This window comes from Oxyura jamaicensis, chromosome 12, assembly GCF_011077185.1.
Source record: "Oxyura jamaicensis isolate SHBP4307 breed ruddy duck chromosome 12, BPBGC_Ojam_1.0, whole genome shotgun sequence".
Taxonomy (NCBI): Eukaryota; Metazoa; Chordata; class Aves; order Anseriformes; family Anatidae; genus Oxyura; species Oxyura jamaicensis.
In genome coordinates this window covers 4,432,025-4,445,925 of record NC_048904.1, presented here as the reverse complement: position 1 = coordinate 4,445,925, position 13,901 = coordinate 4,432,025, and the positions used below count along the sequence as shown (strand labels likewise).

The following is a 13,901-nucleotide window of genomic DNA, read 5'->3' as shown; positions in this document are numbered from 1 at the left end:
ATGATCCTTAAGGGTCCCTTCCAACTCAGGATATTCTATGATTCTATTTTATGTATTTATTTGTACTTAAGATCTGTTCGTCATTTCTGTTCCAATCTGGTACCCAATATACAGTAAAAGATAGTTTTAATTATATTTTTAAGAAAAAACAACAAACGTAAAAATTGAAATCAGAAAGAAGACATTTACTTTAAAAAAGGGTACTAGTGTAACTTATCTTAGAAATGCAAAGTATTTATGTATTAGTCCTATTGTCCAAAAAATAACCTTGCTTTTGCCTAAAACAAGGAAAAACAGCTTGAATTAAAAGTGGTAGACTTCAGAAAATAGTTAGTCCTCTCAATGTATACCATTTCTCTACTGACTATATAATTTGATGTGAACACTGCTTTGGAATTGAGTCCAGGAGCAACTGAAGTCAGTGGCAAAAGGAAAATGTCATCTTGACCATCTGATAAACTCAGTTTTATCCATGGTTTCCCTCAAAAAATATTCAGAGGACACTTCTATCATCTTGAAACTGGGGTGCCTCACTACTGAATTGGAATGGTTAAAACAGCACATCCTCATCGTGTTTCATTTCCATACAGAGAAAACCTCCTGGATTCTTTGGTGAGGATACTTAGCATCTGTAATCTCTAGTGCAATACAAGGAACTGCTATTTAATAAAGCTCCCATCTCCATTTCAGACTGAAATCCTCTTGACAAGTAGGTTTGAGGTTCACTGAGGTTTGAAAGCATTCTGCACATTTTAGTAGGATCTCAGCACCATTTAGAAGAACACGAAAGAAATGTATCTATTTTCTACTAAAAGGTGCATATCTTCAGGGTGCTAGGCACTTTCTACTGATGAGGATTTACTTCTTTTAATTGAAATTTAAAACTACTAAGAAGTTCATGAGAGCTACCCAAATCTGTACAAAAATCACACCTTTTTAAAGCTAAGCAGGAAGATTAACAAACATGACCTTGGGGTCATGTAAAAGGCAGAACCAGCATAATAGTCAGGATTTCCTATCGTATCTACTACCTCATCATTACTGTTCTTCCTGTGGTATACAGCCATGTCACACCTGCACTGCTCTTCACTCATCTGTTGTTTTTGTTTTAGCTATCACCTTGTCAGGACCAGAAGCATTCTCTTGCTCTAGGTCTGTAAGAAACTTGACAGAAATAACAGGCTTTCTTAGGTTGTGTGGTAGCTGTTGAGTATTTATGAAGAATGCTAACACACAAAAGCCTCCTGTTGGGAAAAGAAAAAACAGCACAGTACTAATCAGATAACAAATGTAAAAGTGAAAAGAGCTTGTCCCAGACTTAATTTCTTTGCTTTTGTTTTTTCTTGGGTATCTTGCATAAATGCTAAGGTTTCTGAATGGCGTCACACATTCTAGTGGCTGAAGTAATGTCTATAGATTCAACCTCTTCCACCTCCGTTTTCATTCACTCCATCTAAATCCCAAGTGATCCTAAAGGAAATTTGAAAACTTACAGATAGATAGCAAAACTGAGAAATAATGCAGTAACCGAAGTACACGTAATGGCTGGTAACCCTACGAGCAAGACTGAGACTATCTCATTTTACTTAACGTGGAACTTAGAGGCATGGCATAGCTTCTTGGTTTTAATAAAATGTGATAGATTTTTATTCTGCAAGGATATACTTGAATGTGTTTGAGTACAGAGATGTATGAACTAAATAACTGCAAAAGGTTGAACAGTTTTAGTAAGAAGCTGGATTAACATTTAACTACCATGGCTTTTGGTAGCTGAAGAGCTGGTCTATTTGTTTATCAATATTTTCTAAGCGTGAATATATTGAAATTAAGGTACACATCTTCAGTTTGAGCTTTAATCTTCTTGTATCTTAAAAAGTATGTATACTTGTGTATATATATATATATATATATATTATGTGTGTAAGTTTGAGGTATTCTACTGCACGCGACACTTAATAGCATGGCCCAGTTTACATGTTCCCTCTTAAGAGCCAAGTAGCATGAAGGATACAGGTGTGGCTTCAAACCTGCTCTGCTTCAAAGGAAGCAGCATTGCAGAGGCATAGCCCTAATTGCTGTGGGGATGGTGCCGTATGGCAGGACTCCAGTCTTGTGCTCCCCAGGACAGTCCTAGCCCAGGCATCTGGGATGGAGGAGCTGCCTTTGCCAAAGTGGTTTGCAGAGGTTTCTCTTACACAGTGCATACACTCCACTGGTATTCTCCAGCCCCTTTGAAGACATTTTACTCTGCTTATGTGAGGCATTGTGTCCAGAATAAATCAAATAATTCATCCTTGAAGTCTTAGTATGTACATGTATGAAGTATGTACATATAAGCAAATGTATATATATATGCATATCTAAACATATATGTACACATATTTATGTGAATGAATATCTGTACCTCTCTATCATAATATATAGAAATGCTATTTAAAAATGATAAATAATGAACAAAGGGGTTCAGGATGTAAATATACCTTAGCTGAAAGGTGCAATTTACTTAAACAGGAGCGTCTGTGTGAGTGAGAGCCTCAGCATCAAGTCCAAACATAATGTAGTTTTATTTTACATATGTAAGGTATATTATGTTTTATTTAAACATAAATAAAAAGTAGCATATACCTACCCTTTAAAAAATGTTTCTGTGGGAACTTGCCTTAATATGAATGGCCAGAATGGTTTCCCGAAAGAGTATAGCTTGTAATGAGTATTTTGAATTTCCTCTGTACTGTAAAATTATTTATTTAGATAAATCTCTAAATAAGTTTCTTGAAAATTGATACTTCATTAAATCTAGGAATGCAGCAGATTAATGCTGTTAAATGTATACATACGTAGTTAAGCTCCTGGAAGTACAACTATTTTCTTTCACACCTGCACTCCAAGTTTGTAATGCCTGGTGTAGGTAATTTAATGAAAAAGATTACTTAACACAACCAGATTAAAAACCAATTTAACTGATGGCCACAAATAGAGCTTAGAGTTTGTCATGGCTACAAAGATTTTCTGTCAGGGTATAAAAGCAATTAATCAGTATGCAGAAGGTATTGCCTGCCCCATAGAGATGCTAATTTTGTGACACTTTGGAAACTCATGTTCTACATTTACTGTTCACACTAGATGGAAGCTAACCAGCCTCAGCTTGAGCTACTGAAATCAAAAGACTGCAAAATGTCACATTTTCTTATCCCCATGCAGTCTAATTTTGAGATCTGTAATTTATTTCTATAAGTCCTTTGACAACCACAGTGAAATAAATATCGTGAAATAAAATATCGTGAAATAAATATCGTGAAATAAAACTGTCCTAAAGACTGGAAAGTCATATTTATGCAGAACTCCTTTTCTCCATAAAATAAAGGGCATATCAGTTTTGTCCTCGAGTACTTTTTGGAAAGCAACAACAGCAAAATAAGATATTGTAGTATAGCAGAACAAAGATCGAGTGTTTCAAGATGTTGTCATCGGGGACTTTTAATTTTGTTTATTTTCTTTTGCTTTCCCAGAGTGCTATAACATCTATCTATATGCATAACATGCATAGTTTGCATACTTAGATAGAATAGTCTATTACAGATACTGTGAACAGTAGACATTTAGAAGTTAGGTATTATTCCCTGCTTACTCTAAGTTAAGAGCTAATATGCAAGTTGTACTTATTAAGAAGAAAAGAAAAAGAGAGTAAATAATACAGAAATTTCAACATTTTTTAACCACAAAATATTCTGGAAAAACAAATAAACAGAAGAAAAAACAAACAAAAAAAAACAGCTACTACCACATTTTTTCCCCATAGACATATTTTTAAAAGGGATGTATACAATCGTTTTGTTTTAAAATCCTAACTGCAGACTAAGCCAACTGGTTAAACATACTCCCCTACAGCAGCACAGTTTATATATACTGCATCAGTTGGATTTGGATTAGCTTCCTTTGGTTTCCTACCATCAAACTTAAAACACGTAGTAGTTGTGACTCACCTAAAGCAGAATCACAGATGAGCTGCTGCGGATGGGCAGGGGCACAGCTGCACGCCTCCACCAGCTCCTGAATTCTGTGGGTCAGCAGCAGAAGCACTGAAAACAACAAGGTACTAAATACAGGATTCATGCTGCCTTAAGCACGGCTAATCAGTCAGCCAAGAGAAATTGCTTTCTTACTGTTGATTTTATATCTAAACTTCCTAATAACTATCTGATTTCTTCAGTTTCAACAGCCTTAGTTTAGAAAAGCCCTCTAATGCTCAGTCTGAGTATACGCTTATGTTAACTGACTTCTAATTTCCCTGACATAGGACCCTCTTATTTATGGCCCGGACACTAACTTGAAACTCCGCCTTCCTTTAAGGAAAAAGCACATCATTGGTGAAAATCATTGTACCAGAAGTGAGGTTACCTTAGTAAGCATTGCAACGTTGCTCTTATGAGTCAGTATAACTTAGTAATCAAAAAGCTTTCCAAAAACATCTTTAACATCTTTTAGAAGTATCTGAAGCTGGTTTTGTGATCTTTAGCAGAACAAAGATTTTTTTTTCTAGTAAATTTCCTTCCAAAATTAAAAAAAAAAAAAAAAAAAAGTTTTGCTACCTTCTCTATTTTGGTCAAGTAAACAAAGCTGTCCTTTTTTAAGCTCTGTTTTCCTTTGCAGTCTTCCCCTGCACTTCTGTGCATTTTCTTGAGATGACGTCCCTGTTTGCAGGCTGGACAGAACTTCATTCATGAAAAGGAAATGTTTCAGTGCTTATTTGTAACACTAGAACAATTGGTGGTTACAAGGAAAAATGATTTAAAAATAAAAGCTGCGATAAAGGGCATTTTTTATTATTTTATCACAGATTTACTTTACATTTAATGTATGTAGAAGCATGGCTCTTTCTCTGCATTCCTTTTTAATGTATGTCCTGATCAGCACAGCTCTGTATCTGCATTTTCTGGCTCATGCTATACATGGAACACACATAAATTCAAAAGTTGGGAAATCTTTTTCAGCTTCAGACCTTCTGTTGCTATGACAGTCTGGATGTGTTACATGTGTTATAAAGTTGTTGTTTCATGGGGGAGTGAGGGGATAAGATTTGATTAGTGAGTAATGAAATGCATAGACTGATATGGACAATAGAACTTGCTTTTTTTTTTTTTTTTTTTGGTCACAATTCAAGCTTGAGAATTGAAAATTCATTAATTCATTAATGCAGTTTGACCGTTTCAGTCAAGACTCATGAAAATCTTCTTTGTTGAGATTTAGTTGTACACAAAATAGTTCGTTACCTATACATAGATGTGTACATGTTTCACAGCAGCAGATTCATTTTTTTGTTAAACAGTAAGAAGTTAGTTTTACCACTAATAATTGCTCTGATTCTTCTTTTTTCTCTCATCTTCCCCAGAGACACACTCAATTTAAAAATAAATAAATATTTGAACTAGGTCTTATTTTCAGATTTTAGATCTAGATTCAAAACTGAGCTGGGAATGCTTTACATGATATTGTGATTTTGTGATTTAGTTCAAGCATTCATGCTTTGATTTTTTTCTGTCTTAAGTTTTGGCTTCAAATCATAAGGTTAGATCCAGGTCCAGGTCTAACACCTGAAAATAATTTAGACTTGTTAACATCTCTGTTCTTACTTGGAGGAAATTTACCTTTTTCAGGAAGCTTTTCATGTGAGTAAAAAGATGTGAGACTGAAACCTTATTCAGGAAGTTCAAACTACAGGAAGACAGAAAAAGAAAGAAAGAAAGAAAGAAACAGAAAACACCAAGCAGGTATTTTAATGGCACCTGTGTTCAGTAGTTGAGGACTATTGATCCTCAGGTCTCACTTAGGACAGTAGGACTGGAAAGTGATGAAGGAATTAATTGAGAGCCTTTGACTGGTTTCCAGATGACACCACGTGGCTGCTGCCACAGATGAGGTAAATAGACCTTTTTGATTGCTATTTCAGTAAAATTCAAATAATATATAAATAAGCTGGGCAAGCTGTCTTCTCTTACATCAAGAAGACAGGCCTACCTGGTCACTGGTTAATTAAGGAACATTTTGAATAAGATTGTCCACAGTCCTTCCACAACAAAGGATTTGTGAGTCCTTCAAAGCCAATTATACATAGGTGGAATACTTAAAGTATGGTTATGCTTAGAGAAGTAAATGGCTATAAAAGAGGCTTCTACTCAAGAAATATATTCCCTGTAGGTCTCTCTAGACCCACTATACATTGGAAGAAAGACTTGGAACATGCCATCCGCAACAAGACCTTTCAGTGGTAATGTGGATTTTAGTGAAACTTGTGGATGTAAGGTTTCTGAACCCCAACATGGAACAACTGGTCACCACCACCACAGCAGATATGTTGTGTGGGAGATATGTACACCAGGCAGTCCTAGAGTACAGGGACTTGTTCATTCAAACTTGAAACTGGCAGTTCTTCCCATGCAAGTCTAACTAATGAGCAATTCTTTGGTAGGCTTATCTTTAATTTCTTCATGACAACATTGGTACAATCTTATTATTGTAATGTGAAAGGGAAACAATTTTTGAAACCTCAGCAGAACTATTTTTTGATAAATCTTAATTATGAAAAAATAAGATTTATCAACTATTTTTAAATTCCAAAACTAATGCAAGATAGCTGAGAAGTATCCTTAATTCTTTTCTGTCTGATGCATAACATGGGTGGTGAAGAATCCTCATAGCCAATGCACAATTCACTTTGTCCATGGAAGTAACTTTAAAAGCAACCTTCTATAGGTAAGCTGTTTCATGGTGAAATCCATGCATGGCTTCTGTGCCAGCCAGGGCAGGTGACAATAGTTGCCAGAACCTTTTGTTACATATCTGCAGAGAACAGCAGACGTGTGTTCCAAATACAAGGCTCTCATGGGTAATCATGATCGTATTTTCAGTTAATATCTAAATACCGGCTCTATGACCAATAAGATTAAAAATGTAATTATTTTAGGCAAAACATTTGAACTCACATGACTGGAAAAAAAAAAAAAAAAAAAAAAAAAGTTAGAGAGAAGTTATATTCCAGTAAAAATTCTTAAACCCTTAGGGTATGGTTACTTGAGAGAGGGACCCATCTCCTGAGGTCAAGCCATTGCACAGTAGTCTGTAACTTTACAGAAACAGGAGAACAGGGGTTAGAGAAGCAAAAAAGGGACAACTTGAAAGAACATTCTCTTTAAATTGCAATTGTTTCCAGTTTTTCAAAAACTGAAGCTTTTTGACCAGTGACACTAGGCCTATATTCCTCCATTTTTTAGGTAGTTCAGAGAAAATGGCACATTCCTCAGATGATTTATTTTCCTATAGCCAATATACTAGGTGTGTCTAAAGGAACTGAATTGTGACTAAAGTAATGGTACTTGCAGTGGCAGCAGTATTATCATTTTACCATTTACTACACTACGACTGTTACTCGGGTGTCACTATTGCCTTCTAAATATCTCATATGCTTTAAGTCAGAATGGCATTTGCAAAAATAAAAAAGTGATTGAGAGTTTTTCTAATCAGAATTGAGACCTATTTATATCATAACATTAGAAAAAGTTTTTATTAAGTCTGAAAATATTTTACTTGGGAACATGCTCACATAAAAATGCATTTTTAGTCTGTTTATCACAGGAACCAAATATCTGTAGCTTTTGTATGAGTGCAGTGTTTGAGTACCTATGGCCTCTGAACAGTATCAGTAAGCATTAGGTCTTAGCTTGAAGCTGCACTGTATTTTTTCATATTATAGTTCATATTTTTCATTAAATGAATGAAATTTTAGATCTAACTTCATTAGTTATATAATGACCCTGTAAAATACAGAGATTACTTCCGAAAATATTCTTTGGCCAATTTGGAAGCAAAAATACTCTTTTATCTTCAGTAATAGCAAAGAAAACATAGCCAAAATTTCATAAACACAAGCAGACTAAAGCAAATGAAACACTTGGTCTTCTTCATTTTGTATGAAAGGACTAACAGTACAGGGCCTCTTTCACTACACTGTTATGTTACAATGTTGATTTTCCTTTAGTTTGATAAATAAGCCATGATATCATTGCAAATTATGTCAAAACACTAATGAAGTGTGAAGAGTTGCAGGATTAAATAGTGCCCACTCCCTGGTTATGTTCTGATATAAAAAACTAATAAGAAACAGAAAACTCCCTTTATCAAGGGACATCGTTACACTGACTCCTTCAATTCATTATTGACACAGTAGAAAAAACACTTGGCACTTTCTCATTTCTGTCCAGCTAAATAAGCCCAGTGTAGGACAATTCATTTATATGTTCTAGTAAAATGCAAGAAAATAACAAGGATCGGGATTAATTCACTATATTTGTTGATGTGTACAGTACAGAAAGAAGGCAGAATACCTAGCAACAGTCAAATCAGCTTCATCTCTTCTCAATGGAAGCTGTAAATATGTGTAGTTCTTATAATTTTGGAGGGGCTTTATGGACAGTGGGTTGTCATGTTCCTTATTATTTTTACTACCTATCATTATCATCCATCAACAGCATTCTGGAAAAGCTTGAAGGTCATTAATTGCCAACTTTGTTTCTTTTTCATCTAATGGCCCCCAGAGACCCATATTGAGAACACTCAGTCTCCCTCTGTTTTGATACGATGATTTTATGATACTCTCATCTCTTCCCCAAGAAGACATCTCTTAACTGTCTCCCCTCTACACTTTTTAAAATTATTTGTGTGTGTGTGTGTGTAAGAGGCAGCACTGTGAATTCAGTTTATAGTTTCCTGGATACTGATCAAGAGTATTTCTGTGGGCCACCTTGATTTGGATACTTTGACTTATGTCAAGTTGCTCTGAACAGTGTTGCATAGGGATTGTCCATACGGCTTCTTCAAAGGCTGTTTAATTATAATGGGATATACAACAGAGAGCTTGCTGTCCATTCCAGCTGTCAAGCAGTTTGAATCTACATGGTGTTTTTTGGTTGGACTGCTTGCTCAGCACATTAGCTCCTGACTGAGGTGGTTTTTTTTTTTGTTTGTTTTTGTTTTTGTTTTTTAACTATATCTACCCTATTCTCTCTCTGCTGTGGAAAATTAATCTTATTTTAGAATGATTGCAGGCAGGATTCTCCACAGTAATAGTTTATCTGTTGCCTTCTTGATGCTTTGCTGGAGTTCTATATTTCCTAATTTTCATTTGGTGTTGCATTTATTTTTCCTATGAATAACATGGAATAATCACGATACACATCCCATCCAAAACCTGTATAATTATATTTTTTTTAAAGAATCAAAATTAGAATAGTATTTCACAGAAGAGAAGAGCTTCCATGGATTTTAAATTCCAGTATCTCCATAGGTACTATAGCCCACTTCAAAAGGGATGGTACTTAACGCTGTCACTTCCTGAATACTCTGGTTAAAAAATGCACTCAGTTTATGGTCACAACAGTTAGGGTCATTTTTTTATAAGGTGGTGAAATGTTATTTTGTTTTAGAGGCAGCAGATTGCAAAATAGTTGATAGAATGATTGGAATGGAATGAGACACTGACTTTCCAAAATCAAAATATAATTAGTCTCTGCCAAGATTTTGGCTTCTCCAGATTTTCTACTAGAAACCTGTGAGAACTGCTCTTTTTGATTCACTGCCGTTATAGTTAATGTTTTTCTTGTTCATGAAAATATCTGTTTTTATGCTGTACTGACACTAAAAGTGTAAGATTTTTCTACCAGAAGGTCATTTGTGTATTGATTTAGATAACTCATTTTTTTAATTGAACAAAGTATGTTGTGACAAAGGTATTTTGGATTGATTTCCTGGTTCAGACTTACTGCCGGTGTCCCTTTATACACTAAGATCATGTAAAAACATGTATTGATTTCAGTGAGTACAAAGAGAATTGGCTTCATAAGATCCAGTCTTATGAGGTGATGTTAATGGCAGCTGAAGGAACTGTGTACGAGGGGTACTCAGAGAACCACCAATTTGGCATCAGCTCCCATACTGCACTCAGTCTATAAGCCATTTTAACCCTCTGTTCTAAATGAAAAAATCACAATGAAGCTGCATTTGCCTCTCTTTGATGGCCTTGCACACCGATCAATTAATGCTCTACTCTTCATTCACTCAAGCTTTTAGATTTCTTTAACACTCGTGTTTCTGAAAACATAATACAAAGTGTTTAAATTCCCCCTTGGCTTGCTACCAGTGTAAAGGGATTATAAAATATTACTGCATACAGATTTTTACACCTAGTTATTTTCTCTCAAGGTACAAGACAGTGGAAAATCTGGCTCAATATCTTTGGATTGTTCTTTGTTGAGAATAACAGCTGCTTAAGCATGGTGTTTCTGCTTTTCTTAATCGTGAGAGGAATATGTTGAGCTACCCCTGCTGGTGAGAGAGGGCTTCTGCATGTCTGAACCCTAACTTTTATCTTGGGATTGTTTTCTTTAAACCAAATAGACCAGAGAAAGTACTGCTTGTTTATTGATTTAGGACTCTTCCTGCCTGTTTCTGGGAAAGAAAAAAAAAAAAAAAAAAAAAAAAGCCACCTTCATTATTTCATTTTTTAATTTCCTTTCTCCAAAGTAAGCAGAGCAAAATTAGATTTAGTCTGATGCATATTCCACAAATAAATTACATGGAACTGGAGTGGTTAAATGAACTTTGCTTGGGGATTATTGGAAAGATAAATATTTAAACACTGAACTTGAGGTAAGTCATGTTTATGAAATATCTATTTTTTTTTGTGTTGCGACTTTTTTTTCCTTTTTCTCCTTCTAGTCAACTCAACCATGAGGACATTAAAGTCAGGATGAATGCCCCTTCAAAAAACTGTTTCCTGCATTGTTGCCAGCAGAGCACCTTTTTTTTTTTTTTTTTTTTTTCTTTTTATCAGATGATATGTGCCTAGTTTTATTTTTATATACAACAATGACTATATTTTACATTATATCTTCGTTAAATAATCAAAAGTAAATTCACAAGAATTCATATTATCTCTTGAAAATAAAATATATTATGTAACTGTAGGCATTGTTTAAAAATACATAAATTGCGGAAGCATTTACAACCCTTTGAGCAGTTCAGTGTACGAAGCTTAACTTTTAAGAATTTCTATTAAATTGATAGACTTACAGTGATGCAGTCACAGGATGGGACTAGGAGACCTGTCTCATAAACTTCAAAAAAATTCTGAAAGAGGAAACGATATGCATTATTCCCATTACATACAGGAAAATACACAAAATAACACAGATGAAGACTGTACTGGGTAGTTAAGTAACCACCTACCAGTTAACAAAGCAACATTCTCATCAGTGATATAGAAGATAGTAACGGTGCCTTTAGGTATTATATATCAAACTAGAATACTTATTTCTACAGTAGAAAGCATGATAAACACATTTATGAAATCTTTAAGTGCCCAGATATTAACAAATAGTTAAAATGTAGATAGATAGCTGCTGCTTATCTTTGTAAAGTCAATACAAATAATCTTCAGTTTTAAAACTGATGCAGATGGAATTGCTTCTGAGTGCAAGTCAGCTTTATTGTTACCGGAAAACTTCCATGAATGTAATTTATAGTCTCTAGTGGTCAGAAGTTAAATGTCTGAAGTATCTATAATGGCCAGAGTTTACTAAATGGCATTACATTTTCAAATTTAGCCTAATTAAGAGCATAGGGACTTCATAGGTAGTTAAAATTAAATATTTATTTAATTTATTACAAAATGGAAACATATTTTGTAGCTAGTCGTGGTGTTTTACATGGAGACCTCTGTGCAGTGTAACTGGGTAGAAAAATGTCCTGCAGTGCCAGTAACCAACAGGTTTCCCAAGCAGTAGCAATGGGGATGGGGTGCATTTTGGCCATTGAACCTAAACAGGACCAGGCATACACAGGTCCGTGAGTTCAAAGTCCATGCTTAATTGGACAATTCCTTCAAATTTTATGTTGGTAGAATAATGTCGCACTCTGAAACTAACTTGAATTCCATTCAGGGAAAATAAATAACTAAGTAGGATTTCTGAGCTTTAGGCTTGTCTCAGGTTTAGAAGAGAATAAACTGACAAAGCAGAAATACGTTGTAAGAAAGGGTTGTCAAACCTCTGATCTCTGTGCAGATCCTAAAAAATGAACCTACATTCACCAGACTAATAGTGCTGCCAGCTGCCTCTAGTTACAACGTATGTTTTGTTTATTTTTAAAACACGAGGTAAGTTTATTTTGTCAGGTTCACTGGAAGGACATGGCTCTTGTTGAGACGTTCAAGTAACAGGACTTTTTATCCTGCTGCTGCTGCTGCTACAGTGGAACTGCAAGCACAGGACAAAAATTTCAGTTTAAAGGAAATCACAGTCATGAATTCAAGAGGAACAGAAGCACTAAGTACACCTTAGTAAGAAGTACTCTGGCAGATCATTTTTTATTTTTCATTATAGTGCTTTGAAAATACAGGCAGCAGTATAGTGTAAACTGGAGGTCTTTAAAAGACATTTAAATGTAGAGCTTAGTGATATGGTTTAGTGGAGGACTTGTTAGTGCTAGGTCAGAGGATGGACTAGGGGATCTTGGAGGTCTCTTCCAACCTAGATGATTCTGTGATATTACAGTTCTTCATGAGCACAATATTAATCAGATAAGTGTTCGTGAGCTTTATAATCTTGTTAATTAACTGCTCAGAGGTCATAGTTGTAGCACCTATTTTAATACCTTCCTTTCTATGGAGCAGTTTTTGTATCCTTTAATCTTCCTAGGGTTTCTCTCACCCTGTAGCCTTTGTTACTGCTTTCCACCAAATTCATTTACAAAACTGATGTTTATTGAATGTTAACATTTTCTTCTTTTCACATTTCATGCCTGATGGTGTCTTCTTGTTCTGCACCTATTACATGGTAGTTCTGAAAGGGTGATCTCAACAAAACAAGCGTCCCAGGCTTGGTAACTGTTTCCTCCACTCCCCCATATTGCAGACCAATGAATGTACCCACATGTTTTGAATGATACTAATGAATACTTTTACAAATATTCTCTGTGTGGATAACAAACTAAATCTTCTAGGATGTGGATACTTTCCCTTTTCTCAACCAGAAAAAAAATAATATATATATATACAGATATATACATGTATATATATATATATGTATATTTCCTCTGCCAACTTTGGTGAGAAGATGAAAGGGGAAACTGTGTTTTATCTTTAACTATTTTTTCTTCAGATTTGGCTGGCAGGGTATTCTTAGTTTTGAAAGTGAAATACAGTCTGTACACAGACAGTTGGCTATTTACCTATGTACATCTGCAGATCTGAGGCCAGGAGCTTTCATATCTTTTTGTGTTCATGAGCTTATCTGGAACTCATGGTTTTAATGGTTATCTGATGTCTCAACAGCTGTTCTGTCAGTACTTGCTTATCCTTTCTGAGTACCTGTGCCATTTGACTGGTGTCCTTTTAACCACTTTAATTTGGCAATTTTTTCTCATATTCTAGCCATGTCAAAGGCTAGAATTTTCTGAAATAGAGCATGACAGAATTTCTGAAATAGAGCATTCAGTATTTCAGTGTTCTTTCACTGTAATTATTAATAAATGAGATCAGAGAAGAAGTTAGGCCAGCCCCAAATCTTTTATAAAAGCAATATATGTGACTTCCTGGAAATATCTCGACATTTCAGAAGAGCAGTATGGTACTATTTTGCAGCTTTTAGGAATTTTAAATATGTTCTGACCAGTGACTACTGAATCTTTAAACTTAATTTGTGTTTGAAGTCCATTCAGTAATCATCCTGGCAATACTGAAAAGGGGTGTTTGATGTAATAATTTACATCAGCAGAAGAGTAAAAATCCAAAGCATTTCACTACTCTCAACATCAACAGTTGTCAAAAGCTTTGTGGTCTCAACCTAGCTAAT

At 35.0% G+C, this 13,901-nt stretch overlaps 2 protein-coding genes across 3 annotated transcripts in view; one reads left to right on the top strand and one right to left on the bottom strand.

The window, feature by feature from the left end:
- TIMP4 (TIMP metallopeptidase inhibitor 4) overlaps window positions 1–4,704 on the bottom strand; it is a 20,525-nt gene extending 15,821 nt beyond the window's left edge. The window contains exon 1 of the mRNA XM_035337568.1: window positions 3,984–4,704. Coding sequence (XP_035193459.1) covers window positions 3,984–4,113 — 130 coding nt within the window. The 5' untranslated portion in view covers window positions 4,114–4,704. The remainder of the gene's footprint in view (window positions 1–3,983) is intronic.
- SYN2 (synapsin II) overlaps window positions 1–13,901 on the top strand; it is a 167,918-nt gene that overhangs the window by 103,572 nt on the left and 50,445 nt on the right. The gene's annotated exons all lie outside the window — the stretch shown is intronic.